Source organism: Thalassophryne amazonica, chromosome 18, assembly GCF_902500255.1.
Source record: "Thalassophryne amazonica chromosome 18, fThaAma1.1, whole genome shotgun sequence".
Classification (NCBI taxonomy): domain Eukaryota; kingdom Metazoa; phylum Chordata; class Actinopteri; order Batrachoidiformes; family Batrachoididae; genus Thalassophryne; species Thalassophryne amazonica.
In genome coordinates this window covers 8,499,223-8,516,358 of record NC_047120.1, presented here as the reverse complement: position 1 = coordinate 8,516,358, position 17,136 = coordinate 8,499,223, and the positions used below count along the sequence as shown (strand labels likewise).

Here is a 17,136-nt window from a genome sequence, read left to right as displayed (position 1 = left end):
GTGGTTGAGGTCTTTCCTCAGTCATGTCAACATCAGCTTCTCTTCCACCCTTTAGGTTTACCGTGCTCTCGGCTTAAACCAGTCAGAAATAGAAGACTTCTTTGCTGGTCCTGCTTTCCTTGCCTGGAACCGGATGGGAAACATGTTCCGCTTTGGTGGACCTCTGCCGCAGTCCTGGCACGTGAACCAGCTCTTACTCCAAGTACTGCAGTTTCCACAAACTCACCCACATCATTCCACTGCATGACACTGATGAATGTAGAATTTTTGTAGCTGCAGAATTCCTCACCAGGTGTTTTTAATCCGTTTCTCTCATGTGTCTCACCACCTCACTCTGCAGTTTAAGATCTTGAAGCGAATGAGGTCCTTCGGCATGATTCCTGTGCTGCCAGCCTTCTCTGGGAATATTCCAGAAGGAATCCTCAGGTGACTGATGGTTGTTTCTATTTCAGCACTTCAGTTTTAACTCGAACTACAACAGAAGCACTATTTGCACAAGATTGATAGAAGTCTTAAATCTAGGTTGACTGCCTCCTCCTCTTTAAAGCCAGTGTCACTCTAAAGTTTGAGGCCAGCTTGCATCCACAGTAACTACAGTCAGTTTGCAGTTCAAAATAGAACGTGCAGAGCAGGTGACTCTGTGGGACAGGACTTGGTCTCCCAGTTTACAGACCAGGGTTCTAGTCTCAGTCTGTGCTTCAGCCTACCTGTCTGTGCCCTACCAGTCCATCCAGATGGAAATGGGTTCTGGCCTTGGTTGGGAGGATAGCTGGCATCAAACCGGACTGATGTCCGTCCCATGGGAGTCGTAGACTCTCATCTGCTTGATGCAATGGACTCTGTGGATGAGCACTGGCACCATCGGGCCTCAGGGCCTGTATAGGACGTCTGACTCTCCCACCATCCACTCACCACCCAGTAGGCAAACAGGATGTGACAAAAGAAATGCAAAGTTGCATTTTTGATTGTTCTACACACATCTAATCACTTCATCCTCATTTAATGCTGTTTTCATTTAGTTACAAGATGATGGCAGTTATTGCTGATTGACTAGCCTAGTCACACCCTGTGAGGTTGCTACTGCAGGAATCATTAAGGTGTTCCTCAGACAACAACATCATCCAACAGTTCTACAACCAGGAAGACACTCTTCAAAACACCAAAAACAGTTGAGGAATACAGTCCATGTGAGGACAGTAACTAGAGACAACAGAAAAAGGTACTTGAGAAGTTCACTCGCGGACTCACGCTGGACACAGAAATAGCTGGCAGGAAGCATGTGATGGAAAGCACAGCGTTACACCATCCAGGTTTTGGAGCAACACATGCTGCCATCCAAGCAACGTCTTTTTCAGGGACATCCCTGCTTATTTCAGCAAGACAATGCCAAGCCACATTCTGCACGTGTTACAACAGCGTGGCTTCATAGTAAGAGTGCGGGAACTAGACAGCAGCAGCCACAGGGACGTCTCAGCTGAGCTGCTGTTTTATGAGAGCTGGAACAGATCAGATCCATGTAACTTTCAAAACTAATATTTGGGAATGTGTGAGTGTGAGGGTAAGTTTAATACTTTTTTGACATAATTGAATGTAAATTCATTTTATTGGCTCGATATCCAGGTCAAAATGGTATTTTAACATGTATTTTGTGAGCTTTTTTCCATGTGTGTTCACTCACGTATCCGCATTGAAAATGCACATGAAAACATGTCACATCCAACCGGATGTGTCACGTCGCTGTCCATGAAGGGACATTCGCGTTTAGTAGGCAGCATTGGGAGTGCTGACTCTCGTTCTCACATATACAGAAATCTGAAGTCTCACTCATTTGGAGTGAGACTCACGCTTTGAAACAGTTCTGTCAGGTCTAACGCACTCGGCGTGAGACTCAATATGTTGTCATGCTCTCATGCTAATGCATGACATTCCACCATGATGACCTGCAAGATAAGATTTGGTGGAAAATAACTCCTTGAGCGTATCTCAACTTGAGAGCTCTGCATATGATGACACTTAACAGGTTGGACCTGCTTCCTCACAGACAGCTTTATGTATTCTTGAGTGCTTCGGTCATTTCAGTGGTTCCTCAGGCTACAGTCACACACATGTACATTTCAGGATCAAGCAGCTCCTCTTAAGTCTGCAACAGCGCCACCTTATAATCTGAAGATTACAGCTGTTGATGTCAGGTGAAGAACCATTCAGATCCGTTCCCTGTTATCCTCTATGACATCATTTTAGCAGTGTGGATGCTTGTACCCATCGTGATGTCTGAAGCATAAATAGGTTTTTAGTATTTTCATGATTGAAGTGTTTGTTGTATTTCAGGTTATTTCCAGAAGCAAAGGTAACCAGACTGGGTCCTTGGGCGAACTTCAACTGTAGCATGTCGTGCTCCTATATGCTGGACCCCCGTGATCCACTTTTCCTCAAGATTGGCTCCCTCTATCTGTCCCAAGTGGTCAAAGAGTTTGGGACGGATCACATCTACAATACAGACAATTTCAATGAGATGACTCCGCCCTCCTCTGACCCTGCCTACCTGTCTGCAGTTAGTCACTCTGTCTTTGCTTCAATGACTTCAGGTGAGAACATTTGGTCTGCTGTTGGCTTCATGGCAAACTTTGAGAAGTTACAGGGTTTGCTGGACTTTATTGACCCCGCGTTTGACCCGTTAACCACTCGTGCTCAGCAGACGAATTCTTTCTCGCTGCCTTGCTAATGAATTGTCTCTTTTCTTGGTGCTAATCCAGACCATTTTTTTTGCTCCCCAGTTGATCCTCAGGCAATCTGGCTGATGCAAGGCTGGCTGTTTTTTAGTGACCAAGCATTCTGGAAGCCAGAGCAGATTCAGGCCTTACTTCACGGAGTACCTCTTGGAAGAATGATAATACTGGATTTATTTGCAGAAACTGAGCCAATTTACTCTTATACCAAGTCATTCTATGGACATACATTCATCTGGTGCATGCTACAAAACTTTGGAGGTAGCAATGGTTTATTTGGGACAGTGGAGCGAATCAATTCAGGGCCATTCAAAGCCCTGAGTTTCCCGAACTCCACCATGGTTGGAATAGGTATGACCCCTGAGGGTATCGAGCAGAACCCTGTGATGTTTGAGTTGATGAGTGAACTTGCTTGGCTCAAGGAGCCCGTGAATTTGACCAAATGGGCATCACTGTATTCTGTACGTCGCTATGGCAGCATGCACGAGAACCTGACCACTGCCTGGAAGCTTCTCTTCTCAAGTGTGTACAACTGTACTGTGCCACATTATATAAACTACAATCTTAGTCCAGTGGTGCGACGGCCATCACTTCACATGCACACTGGCATTTGGTATGACCCAGCATATTTGTACAAAGCCTGGAAGCTGTTTATTGAGGAAGCGCCATCTCTCATGTCCAAGGAAACATTTCAATATGATCTTGTAGATGTGACTCGGCAGGCCATAGAGTTGCTTACAATATCTTTTTATCACAGTATTGTGGATGCCTTCCAGAGAAAGAATCTGACAGAACTAATGGCTGCAGGTAGTGTGTTGGTCTTAGACCTTTTGCCAGAACTCAATCGTTTACTGAACACCAATCGTAACTTCCTTTTAGGAGTATGGCTGGAACGGGCACGATCCTTAAGTGTGGATGAAAAGGAGGCACAGCTATATGACATGAATGCTAGAAACCAACTTACACTATGGGGTCCCGATGGTGAGATCCTGGACTATGCCAACAAAGAGTGGGGAGGCCTGATAGAAGACTATTATGCCCAACGTTGGGGCCTGTTTGTCCAAACTCTGGTCAAGTGCTTAAATAGTGGACAGCCATTCGATCAGGATGCCTTTAACAAGGCAGTTTTCCAGATAGAAAAGGGGTTTATTTACAATGGGCGAAAGTACCCAACCAAGCCTCAAGGAGACCCTTATGAGACTGCCCACAGAATCTTCCTGAAGTACTATCCACAGGCCCTGAATAGATTCTCATAAGCAGAGATGTCTTTGTGGAAAGTCACAGCACTAGGAATGCCTTCCTCCAATTCCTCTTATTCAGGTCTTTACCAAAACCATTTTATTAAATTAAGTAAGCTTTTGAGATGTAATGTGTTAAATTTTCAGGAAATCTGTTTTTGCACTTGTGGTGATGTCAGTGGTGGTGGTTGTACATATGCGATTTACATGCACACTGATCAATGTCAATGCATTTTATTTATAAAGCACCAAATCACAAAATAAGTCGAAGGGGAAGGGCTACCCTCACCAACCCCCTGAACAAGCATGTAGATGACAGAGATCAAGAAAAACTCCCTCAGGCTTTTTTAGAGAAAGAAACCTCAAGCAGACCAGATCCGGGTGGGGTGACCCACATATTAGGTCAAACTAACATTAACAGGGATCAAATAAAGAAACACAACAAAGAATTATCAAGCTTCTGAATTCAGTGGAATTAGACCAAATAAGCTCTCCAGATGAGCTTAGTGTCGAGCTGGCTAGCATGTCCGTTAGCACTGGCTGAGCTCTCCCGGTTAAAGAAAATGGCTTTAGGACTGTTGTTAGACAAAAGAAGTCGCATAGGGCCTGTTGCCTGGCTGTGGTACCCGGATCACAGTTGCCGCTGCCAATTGTGAACAATTTTTCACCCTTGGACATGCCTGTTGATAGTAATGATGAGGCATTTAGCAGGCTGACATCATTGAATAGGTGGCTGGCTCAGTTTTGTAGACAGCAAGACTTTAGTTTTATTGATAAGTGGTCCTCTTTTTGGGGTTGCTGTGTCTTGCTGATGCTGGAGGACCTTCACCCGTACCAGGGAAGGTGCCACCATCTTATCTACAAACATAGATAGAATTCTACAGGGAGGTAACAGTACGACTTTACAGCAGTCCACAGAGCAGGTAAGTAGAGTAGATTAATGTGGTCGTGGAATCCATTAATCTAGCGGGGAAATTAGCTGATCTGCTCACGCCAAACAGAGTGGTGATGGAATGCTGACTAGATTTTCCAGTTGTTTTCGCCTTGTTTTTGTTTTGCCTAAAATGCCAAATCTGGCACACATGTAGACTATTTAATGGTGACTCCTGGAATTTTGCCCAGCAGAGCCGTGACAGCCCACAGTGGCAGTGTGCAGGGTAAGTCCCTGGTGGTGACATTGGGAACTGCAGTTCTCAACAAACATCAAAGAATGCTGACACCACCATCATGGCAGCACAACTTCACCCTCACTACACTCTACAATATTAATGAACTCAGTGTCATTTAAAAGCTTTGATTAGCATGACAGGAATAATAAAGCAGGGTTCCAGCCCCTCGCTCTCTCCACGTTGACATCCAAACCACACAGAACCATATTTACTGTCTGCAGAGTCTGTGGACCTGCTGTCTGTTGAGCCACTGCACACTGTGTTAAGATCTCAGGGACAGAGAAGAACTGAATCTGCTTTGAGAGAACCTCTAGGCTGCTATATCTGAACTTATGGACTGTAGATTGAAGATTAGCCTCGGGACGGCCCTGCAAACACAGTCAGCCTCTCCAGAATGACTTGATGTTTGTGCTCGCAACATGTGCCAGCTGCATCCAAAGACTGTACTCAGGACTAAAACTGTGAACCAGAAACTATGTAATTGTTTTTTCAATGTTCCTGAACAGAAATGTTTATAAGAAATAAGTGTAACTGGATAATAATGGGATTTGTTGTTGTTTTTCATTACATATTAAAACGTTTTCTGCTGGTAATAACTTGGTGCTGCACTCACGTCCCTGAATGTTGCACAGAAATTTAGTAGCAACAGGCAATTAAAGGAAAATGTTTCCTGTTTCCAACCAGAGGAGGTAAATGTTGAGCTACATACCTTATAAATGTTCAGCTTCAGTGTTTGATGGACAGGCTAAAGTGTAAAGAGAGATAATGTTGGAAATAGTTAGCTAGCTCCTATTAGGCTAAGAATAAGAGCAAGAAGATCTTTATTAATCCCAATTAGGGTTGCCAACTCTCTGAAAAATAAATAAGGGACACCTCACCGCCAGGGCCGACCGGCCGACTGACCATTGCCTTCACCCTTCCCAGCGTCTGTGTGAAACGATTTTTAACCATTTGACTGTTGACTTGACCCTGAATTTAGGTAGATGCATACATGCATTTGTTCTGACATGAACACGTGGAAAACAAATTATTATTTAGCAATTTATTTTTAGTGCAAAATAAATTTTCACTCACAATTTCAATATGAGCATTCTGTCTTCTTTAAAAATAAATCTCTGTAGTGCTATTGCTTAACTTAAAATTGTATAAATTAACAAAAAAAAAACAATAGAAAATTTGCATCATCCAAAACAATGTAACAGTGCACATTTACACATTTAGTGTAATAAAAAGTGCAAAAAATAGTCTGAAAAGTAAACAATACTGTTGTCGCGCACCTTTTCCACCCAGCCATTTTCCTTTTCTCATTCTCCCCTGTATTTTTGCATTCTTTTTTGTTTTGTTTTTTTTAGGAGGAGGAGTAACGACATTACAGACATTGCTGTCCGTAGGCATATCTGCAGTGCCGGTGTCGGTATCGATATCAGCCATGCTGATTTGTTATTGTCATCCAGCGACCGTCGTCGGCTCATGACGTCGGTATCTTCTTGCGAGCAGATGTCCCTCGACCAATGAGATAAGAGTGATTCTGTATTGTCAACTCGTGTCTGTCAGCTCATTGGTGAAAAGCAGGAGAGAGGCTGGGATCAAATTTACCGTAAGTTTCCATATAAAGCGCCAGTCAAGTCCATTGACATTTTACAGACTTTTTGATTCTCACAGAAATACGGGACAAACTGCGTCCCGTTTCAGGTCAATACGGAACGCACACTTTTATTTCCAAATAAGGGACGATTCCGTTTTTCAAGGGACGGTTGGCAACCCTAATCTCAATGGAAATTGTTTGACTAACAGGCTAACAGCATAAGCTAGCATGTTAAGAGTAAGCATTTGCAACAAGACTGCAGAGTTCAAACCATGTAGAAGCAGATATTTACCGATGATTATCGAGTTAGCCAATGTACAGGATGCGTTGGGCCAGAAACGGGCCTTGCCAGCAGTGCTGGGGTCCATTGTGTGGATGTGTACTTTAACAAAATTTCACAGCCCCAACATGGAGAAAGACCTTAAATCCGGTGTTCTGACTCAGCTTCAGTATGTCAGCCTGAGGGACACCGTGTCTGACACTGATCACTAGCACCAGAGCACCCCAGGGCATAGTACTGGCTCCTCTTCTCTTCATCCAATACACCTTTGACTTCCGCTACAATTCTGAGCTGTGTCACATCCAGAAGTTCGCAGATGACACAGCCATTGTTGGATGCATCAAGGATGACAGAGAGGAGGAGTACAGGAGCCTAGTGAGGGACTTTGGTACCTGGTGCTACACAAACCATCTACAGCTGAACACCTCAAAGACAAAGGAGCTGGCCATTGACTTTGGGGAGCCTAGACCAAGTCCATGACCAGTTCTGATCCAGGGAGCTGAGGTGGAGGCTGTGGATTCCTGCAAGTACCATGGGCTGTGGCTTGACGGCAAACTGGAATGGACAATCCACACCCAACCACCTGTACAGGAAGGGACAGAGCAGGCTGGACTTTCTGAGGAGGCTGCGGTCATTTAACATCTGCAGGAAACTCCTGTGGCTGTTCTACCAGTCCGTAGTAGCCAGCGTCCTTTTTTACACTGTGGTGTGCTGGCGGGGCAGTACATCCAAGAAGGACACATCCAGGCTGGACAAACTGATCAGACAGGCTGGCTCTGTGGTTGGCATGAAGCTGGCTCTCTGGTGACAGTGGCAGAGAAGAGAACACTGGACAAACTGTTGGACATTATGGATGATGCCAGTCACCCTCTGTTCAGCGTCATCAGGAACCAGAGGAGTCTCTTCAGCCACAGACTGCTCCTTCCCAAGTGCAGAACCAACAGACTGAAAAACTCCCTTGTCCCTCAGACCATTAGGCTGTACAACTCCCCACTCAGGGGGGAGGAGTAATAACAGGAAGACAGAGGACGGGAATTAGAGGGACAGTAGTAGCCAGTAAACCAGTATTGATCAGTATGTCTGGTATTTATATAGTGCCTTTGTATTTATACACTCAACAAAAATATAAACGCAACACTTTTGGTTTTGCTCCCATTTTGTATGAGATGAACTCAAAGATCTAAAACTTTTTCCACATACACAATATCACCATTTCCCTCAAATATTGTTCACAAACCAGTCTAAATCTGTGATAGTGAGCACTTCTCCTTTGCTGAGATAATCCATCCCATCTCACAGGTGTGCCATATCAAGATGCTGATTAGACACCATGATTAGTGCACAGGTGTGCCTTAGACTGCCCACAATAAAAGGCCACTCTGAAAGGTGCAGTTTTATCACACAGCACAATGCCACAGATGTCGCAAGATTTGAGGGAGCGTGCAATTGGCATGCTGACAGCAGGAATGTCAACCAGAGCTGTTGCTCGTGTATTGAATGTTCATTTCTCTACCATAAGCCGTCTCCAAAGGCGTTTCAGAGAATTTGGCAGTACATCCAACCAGCCTCACAACCGCAGACCACGTGTAACCACACCAGCCCAGGACCTCCACATCCAGCATGTTCACCTCCAAGATCGTCTGAGACCAGCCACTCGGACAGCTGCTGAAACAATCGGTTTGCATAACCAAAGAATTTCTGCACAAACTGTCAGAAACTGTCTCAGGGAAGCTCATCTGCATGCTCGTCGTCCTCATCGGGGTCTCGACCTGACTCCAGTTCGTCGTCGTAACCGACTTGAGTGGGCAAATGCTCACATTCGCTGGCATTTGGCACGTTGGAGAGATGTTCTCTTCATGGATGATGCGAAGGAGATGTGTTGCACTGCATGAGGCAAATGGTGGTCACACCAGATACTGACTGGTATCCCCCCCCCAATAAAACAAAACTGTACCTTTCAGAGTGGCCTTTTATTGTGGACAGTCTAAGGCACACCTGTGCACTAATCATGGTGTCTAATCAGCATCTTGATATGGCACACCTGTGAGGTGGGATGGATTATCTCAGCAAAGGAGAAGTGCTCACTATCACAGATTTAGACTGGTTTGTGAACAATATTTGAGGGAAATGGTGATATTGTGTATGTGGAAAAAGTTTTAGATCTTTGAGTTCATCTCATACAAAATGGGAGCAAAACCAAAAGTGTTGCGTTTATATTTTTGTTGAGTATATTTGCAAACTGTTTTCTTTTTTAGTTTCACATTTGATGCTCGATGTGCTTCTTACCGTGTGTGCTGCTATACAATGCTGCTGGAACCTCAAGTTCCCAGAGGGATTCTTCCCAAGGGCTCAATAAAGTTCTATCTAATCTAATCTAATTTCCACCTCTGGGGGAGCTTTTCTGGCATCCCTGTGGAGGTTGGGGACATCGAACCAGATTGGGCAATGTTCAAACCTTCCATTGCTTTTTTTTTCCCTCTTTCCCCCTGTCTGCATATGGTAAATGACACACTGGCAGAACCATTTATGTACATTAATACACAGCCATGCAATCTATTCTTATGTAGTGCTTGAGTGAATGTGGTGTGCATGTGAGACCCACATCCGCCCTTCCCGATCAGCCTATACCCTCCTACTCAAAGCCAACTGACACCTTCTCTCAGGAAGGGCCGACCACCAAAACAACAGGAAGACAGACGAGCGAAAGACAAGTGCTGAAGGCAGTAACTGTGAAGTGATGAGAAGTGAGACACCAAGGAGACGGGGCCCTAACCATACAATATACTAGGACAAACAACCACACATTAACAAGCAGTGACAGCAACAGTCTGTCTAATTAGTGAGCATCCATACCTTAACCTAGGACACCAGAGTCTTGATCCCCTTGCGAGCACTCAAAACCGAATTGTGGTGATGACCACAAACACATAACCATCCACGCACAGAGACCCAGATCACAGCTAAATATTTGATCACTACTGTGGCTGGTGTGTTGGGCCAAGACAGAAGTATAGAACCTTACCATATGACGTGGACCACTCTGGCACATCAGAAGTTATATGGCCAACTGCACGCAACAGACGGAAATGGGTCCAGGATGCAGGGCCCCAGGAGAAAATAGGCAGAGGAAGGGCATAGGGTCCAGGAAGGGCAGCCACCGGGGCAGTCTGATGAACCACGAGGGGAACGGCCCGGCAGCACCAGAATGCACTCCACCCCCCCACCCCCCAATGGAGGCACAGGAAGCAACCCCATGCCCAAAGAAGCACACAGGGCATGGACCCACAAAAGGGGGGGGGCAGAACCACACCACCCAGACCACGCCCCCCAAAGGGAGGAGCGAGCGGGGACAGGGAGCCAAGGAGCCATTGTATTGAACCCAAAGCACGGGCAAGGACCACTGAGCCAAATGAGGGCGGGGTCCAGCTTCCAGACAAGAAGCGGGACCCAATTCCCGGGGCAGGAAGCACACGAGTCTCCCCCAACACCCAAGACTTCACCAGCACAGCCAGCAGGACCCCTGGGGTATAATCCCGGTGTGGATTGCACCCCCTCACCCCGGACCCCACCCTAAACACCAAAGCCCAAAATCGGGAGACCGCCCAAGCAAGGGCGGGGCAACACTCCACCCCACGGAGACCATGGCCCCAACCCCTCAGCAGCCGTCCACCCCCCAGTGTCAACACCTGTGCCCCACATGCCCCAGAGTAGGGCCCCAAGACCATGGCAGAACTGGCCAGGCAGACCCCCCCACCCCAGAGCCCCAGACATCCCCAGCCACCCGGGGTCAACCCCACATGCCACACTCACCCTACCTACCACACTCGCCGCAGACTGCCCTGCAAACCCATCCCCAACACCTGACCGCAAATCTATAACCCTATAATGTGCTACTTAAAAACCAATATGATGTGCGTGCATGTACTGAGCTGGTGAAGTGCATTAAAAGGGTGTGACATGTGAGGCCCAACCCTAAGCAGCCGGCAGAAGGGAGAGGCGCGGTGCATGGAGTGGGCCACACACACCGGCCCCACCGGGCCCTGCGGCCCAGACCCAATGGGGGCGCCAGGGAAACCACAAGATGGGGTGGGGGTGGGGAATAACAGGGGGGACAGGGGGCCAGGCAGCCGGTGATGGATGAGCCACCACGCATGGCGGTCCCCAAACCAGGGAAGACGCGAGATGAGACCCAAGAGTGGCAGGAGCAACCGAGGAACCAGAGGGAGACAGGCGGGCCCCACAGACCTGCACGGGGCACGGAGGGCCACATATGCTCCAAGCCCCAGGGAGAGGCACCACCCCCCGCCCAGGCACCGGACCCCAGCCCACCAACCAGAGCGGACAGACCCCCACATGAAAAGGAACAATGGCCACCCAATTACCCCCACATCACCACCACCCCCACCCCCCAATAGGACCACCAGCCCCGCGGCATGGCACCGGGGCACCAGGCAGGCCAGCCCGCTGCCCAGCACCCCCCAGGCACAGAGGCGCACCCACGCCCCACAAGGGAGGAGCCAGAAGGGAGCCAGGCCAGCACCTGACCCAGCCCCTCCGGAAGCTCGCAGAACCACCAGGCAGCACCGGAAAGCAAACCACCCAGAACACCAAAGCCCCACCCCCAACCCCGAATCCCCAAGCAAGCCCAGGACTCCACACCCAGACAGCCAAACCATCCCCGCACTCACAGGTTGCACAGCCCCACCATACCCGAGGGGCTACCTACTCTAAAATACACAAGCTCTCTCCTCCACCAATTCAATCATTTAAAAAAAAATACATAGTGTTAATCTCTGACAGCAAGAGTACCACAATGAGCTGCAACCTGGATCTGCAGCACAAGAAAGAAGTCAGTAGGTCAACAATAATAGGAACAAGTCATAATCTAATGTTAATACAGTACTTTAACAGGTGCAAGAGTGGCATTCCCTAACAGGCAAAAAAGCAAAAAAAAAAAAATCAGACTTCCAATTTCGAATTCAAATTTAATGAGTTGATAAATAAGGACCTTCCATTGCTGAAGCTGCAGCGGGGAGCTGTGGCCTAAAGGTCTTAGGTGCCTCAAGGGGTGGCGACCCTCAAACACCATAGTGTACACCAGTGGTGATGGAAGCCGTCCGACTGAAGAAAGAGTCCTTCTGGGATATGTTATCTCAGAGGACTCCTGAAGCCGTTTGCAAGGCACCAACAGGCCCGAAGGGCGGCCGCCTCTGTTGTGGGGAGGCAAAGCACCAGCTGTAGGAGGAGTTCAGAGTAACCATGGAGAAGGAGTTTTGGTTGGCACCGAGGTGCTTCTGGCAGACAGTGAGACACCTCAGGAGAGGAAAACAGGAAACAGTAAGGATGGGACTCTGTTGACCACAACTGAGGAGGTAATCAGACACTGGAAGGAACATTTTGAGGAACTCCTGCATCAGACCAGAGCACCCTCTATTGTAGGTACAGAGCTGTAAGCTGATGGTGGATCATCATCAATTACCCTGGTGGAAGTCACAGAGGTAGCCAAACAATTCCACAGTGGCAAAGCCCCAGGGGTTGATGAGATCTGTCCAGAAATGCTGAAGGCTGTGGATGTGGAGGGACTGGAAACGTATAACAAGTTGATCTCAGATTTGAAAGAATCAGAACAGATATATGAAAAAAGGATAAGAAAATTTACGAACAAATACAATATTTGAAGAGACACATGGATGAGTATTTGGGTAAAGAGGTAGAGAAAAAGGCAAGATCCACAAAACAGGCATATTATGAACTGGGCCCTAAATCCACTAAATTACTTGCCTGGTGATTACAAAAACAGCAGGCTGATACAATCCATAAAATACGAGGTCTATTAGAAAAGTATCCGACCTTTTTTTTTTTTTTTTTCTTTTCAAAAACCATATGGATTTGAATCACGTGTGATTGCGTCAGACAAGCTTGAACCCTCAGGCGCATGCGTGAGTTTTTCCACGCCTGTCAATTGCGTCATTCGCCTGTGAGCAGGCGAACATGTCCCGTGAGGCTTCTTCACGGCGTTGCTGTGCGCCATGCGGCACCGCCGCGACACGTGAAGCCTCCGCTCCTCTTTCCATGACAAAAACTCCTGTAACAGTGGAATGTGCCATTCATTTCCAAACTGGACGCTGTGTTTTATCCAGGACGTCGTCTGACTGGCACAGGAATTGTGAAAAGACGTGGACATCAGCACTTTTTCGGCACATTGAGACAGACATGCGGAGGAATTCTGCGCGTCACGGCGGTGCCGCATGGAGCACAGCAACGCCGTGATGAAGCCTCACGGGACATGTTCTGGCATGTCCAGGCACATCCACAATTTCTCGGATAATCACTCGATGGAAAAACCACCGACAGCTGTCTGAACCCCATCTCAAAGCCGTCCTGTGAGACCAAAACGGAGGTGGTTTTGTCTCGCTCCAGTAGCGAATCCATCGTGACGCGCAAACCCTCCGCTCGGCTTTCCATGACAAAATCTCTTGTTAAAAGTGAAATCTGCCGGAAAATGGTTGATGTCCAGCTCTTGTGATAACCAGAGAAATGGCACACGATAGTCACGGATCCAGACAGCCATCCGTTTAGAAATGAAATGGTCGTTCAGCCTGTCGATGGCGGCTTTGGAGCGCGGCGCACCCCACAGCCGCTGGGGGCCATCCTTAAAGCGACAGTAACACTCTTTATTCTCTACCAAGCCCGTAACATTTTCACCGAAAGCCAGATACATTTTTCTAATGGTTTCCAGCTGCCAGTCTCTAACAGTTTCTGAAACAATTCTGATGGAAAAAAAACCCCAAATCATTCCGCCATTTCCTGGCAATGAAAATCCGACGAGGGGGCTGGACCACTCCTCACTCAAAGCCTGCTCACAGGCGAATGACGCAACCGACAGGCATGGAAAAACTCACGCATGCACATGAAGGTTCAAGCTTGTCTGACGCAATCACACGTGATTCAAATCCATATGGTTTTTGAAAAAAAATAATAAGGTCGGATACTTTTCTAATAGACCTCGTAAAAGATCCTAATCCAAACAAAATGATGACTAAGCCAAAAGAAACAGAACTTATCTTCAGGGAGTACTATAAAGAATTATATACACAAACATGGACAGTAGATACTAAATTGAGAGATTTTTTTAAATACACCTGACCTATTGGAGAGAAAATAAGATGGTTACAGCAGAAATATCACTGGAGGAGATACAGAAGGTATTTTATACCACCCTGTAGCATGGTATTAGTGAAGGCTTTGCTGTTGAGTGGTATAAAATATTTCAAAATGAACTGAGTTCACGTCTCTATAGGAATTTTAATTGGATTATGAAAGAAGGTAAGATATCCCCATTATGGAAAGAAGCAATAACACGAATAACACAAATCCTTAAAGAAATCAAAGATAAGGAACCCTAACCCTAACCCCAGACTTAATTGATGAAGATCAAACAGGATTTATATCAGGCCGACAAACACAAGACAACATTAGAAGAATGCTACACGTCATGCATAAAATTCAAAAATAAAGTTATAATGCAGCCATGATAAGCCTTGATGCAGAAAAGGCATTCGATACAGTAAATTGGGCAAGTTTATACCAAACACTTGGAAAATTTGGCTTCGCTGAAGAATCAGTTAATTGTATCAAGGCAATTTATCAACAACCTACTGCATGGGTAAAGGTGAATGAATCATTATCTGAGAGGTTTGTACTAGGGAAAGGAACAAGACTGGGATGTTGTCTCAGCCCCACATTGTTCGCCATGTATATAGAACCACTGGCACAACCAATCCATCAGGATATGGAAGTAAAGGGTATAGCTGTTGGAAATAGGGAACAAAAAATTGGCCTCTTTGCGGATGACGTTGTGCTATATTTAACAGATGTAGACACTTCCTTCCTGTGAATGATGGAAATTATAGAAAAATTCAATTATTTTGCAGGATATAAATGAAATCTTACAAAAACTCAGATTCTCTCATTTAATCACACCACCCTCATTAAAAATCAAACATAGTGTCAGATGGGACTCAAAACAATGAAATACTTAGGGGCATATATAACCAAAAATATCTCAAATTTGCATGAAGCTAATTACAACTATATCAACCAAAATATAAGAAAGGACATAGAATAATGGTCCACTTACCCAATGGATTTTAGTAGCAAGATAAATAGAGCAAAAATGAATATTTTCCAAGGTTACTGTATCTTTTTCAATCCCTGCCAATAGAAATTCCACCAAAACAGTTAGAATGGAATAAATTAGAATCTAGGTTTATTTGGGGAGGAAGGAAAGCCAGAGTTAAACTATACTCCAATTGCCAAAGAATAAAGGTGGAATGGCACTTCCAAATTTTAAGATATACTTCCATGCAGCTCAGCCTCATAGAAGAATATAGAATGATGTGATGAAAATTATATAGCAAGATGTTGAGACATGCATCCCTGGCTATCACATCCAAACACTCCTGGGAGAAAAAACAATCCCTGGATATATCAGGAATTTGATTGAGAAAAATGGAATGACCGCATTTTGTATTGCCACAGATAATGGAGAACTAAGAAGTTTTGATGATTTAAAGAAAAGATTTGCACTTAAGAATCAAGACTTGTTTAGATATCTTCAATTGAGGGAATATTACAAATAAAGAGGTGAATGAACCCAGTAATAGAAGTGATGGTTAAAGCATACAATCAAAAAATATCTAGGACTATATCAAGAATTTACCACAGTATAATGGAATGTCAGAATAAAACATTATAGATAAAGCACAAGTGGGGAAAAAGAGTTGAATATCATGATTTCTGTAGAGGAATGGTATCATGTAAATTCACTTACATGGAGAGAATTTAATTGGAAAAATTGAACACGTTTTTTTATTACACCAAATTGTTTAAGATTAAAAATGATTTTAATAGGAAATGGTGCAAATGGATGTTATATAAACATTTAAACATTTTTTTTCTGCTTATCTACAGCCCCAATACCAATGAAGTTGGGACATTGTGTAAAATGTAAATATAACCAGAATACAATGATTTGCAAATCCTCTTCAACCTATATTCAATTGAATACACCACAAAGACAAGATATTTATTGTTCAAACTGATAAACTTTGTTTTTGTGCAAATATTTGCTCATTTTGAAATAGATGCCTGCAACACGTTTCAAAAAAGCTGGGACAGTGGTATGTTTACCACTGCGTTACATCACCTTTCCTTCTAACAACACTCAATAAGTGTTTGGGAACTGAGGACGCTAATTGTTGAAGCTTTGTAGATGGGATTTTTTCCCATTCTTGCTTGATGTACGACTTCAGCTGTTCAACAGTCCGGGGTCTCCGTTGTCGTATTTTGCGCTTCATAATGCACCACACATTTTCAATAGGCGACAGGTCTGGACTGCAGGCAGGCCAGTCTATTACCCACACTCTTTAACTATGAAGCCACGCTGTTGTAACACGTGCAGAATGTGGCTTGGCATTGTCATGATGAAATAAGGAGGGACATCCCTGAAAAAAACATTGCTTGGATGGCAGCATGTGTTGCTCCAAAATCTGGATGTACCTTTAAGCATTGATGGTGCCATCACAGATGTGTAAGTTGCCCATGCCATGGGCACTAACACACCCCATACCATCACAGATGCTGGCTTTTGAACTTAGCACTGGTAACAATCTGGATGTTCTTTTTCCTCTTTTGTCCAGAGGACACGATGTCCATAATTTCCAAAAACAATTTGAAATGTGGACTCATCAGACCACAGCACACTTTCCCACTTTGCATCTGTCCACTTCAAATAAGCTAGGGCCCAGAGAAGGCGGCAGCGTTTCTGGATGTTGTTGATGTATGGCTTTCTTTTTGCATGGTAGAGATTTAACTTGCACTTGTAGATGTATCGACAAACTGTGTTAATTGATAATGGTTTTCTGAAGTGTTCCTGAGCCCACGCAGTAAGATCCTTTACACAATGATGTCCATTTTTAATGCCTGAGGAATCGAAGGTCACGGGCATTCAATGTTGGTTTTCAGTCTTGCCGCTTACATGTAGAAAGTTCTCCAGATTCTCTGAATCTTCTGACTATATAATGAACTGTAGATGATAGAACCCCTAAATTCCTTGCAATGGAATGTTGAGAAATAT

General features: G+C 45.2%; 1 protein-coding gene across 1 annotated transcript in view; it reads left to right on the top strand.

Annotated features, from left to right (window-relative positions):
- Nucleotides 1-5,729, top strand: part of LOC117531329 (alpha-N-acetylglucosaminidase-like) — a 31,106-nt gene extending 25,377 nt beyond the window's left edge. Inside the window, exons 3-6 of the mRNA XM_034194400.1 lie at nucleotides 56-202; nucleotides 341-426; nucleotides 2,329-2,585; nucleotides 2,775-5,729. Coding sequence (XP_034050291.1) covers nucleotides 56-202; nucleotides 341-426; nucleotides 2,329-2,585; nucleotides 2,775-3,982 — 1,698 coding nt within the window. The 3' untranslated portion in view covers nucleotides 3,983-5,729. The remainder of the gene's footprint in view (nucleotides 1-55; nucleotides 203-340; nucleotides 427-2,328; nucleotides 2,586-2,774) is intronic.
- Nucleotides 5,730-17,136: the final 11,407 nt, after the last annotated feature.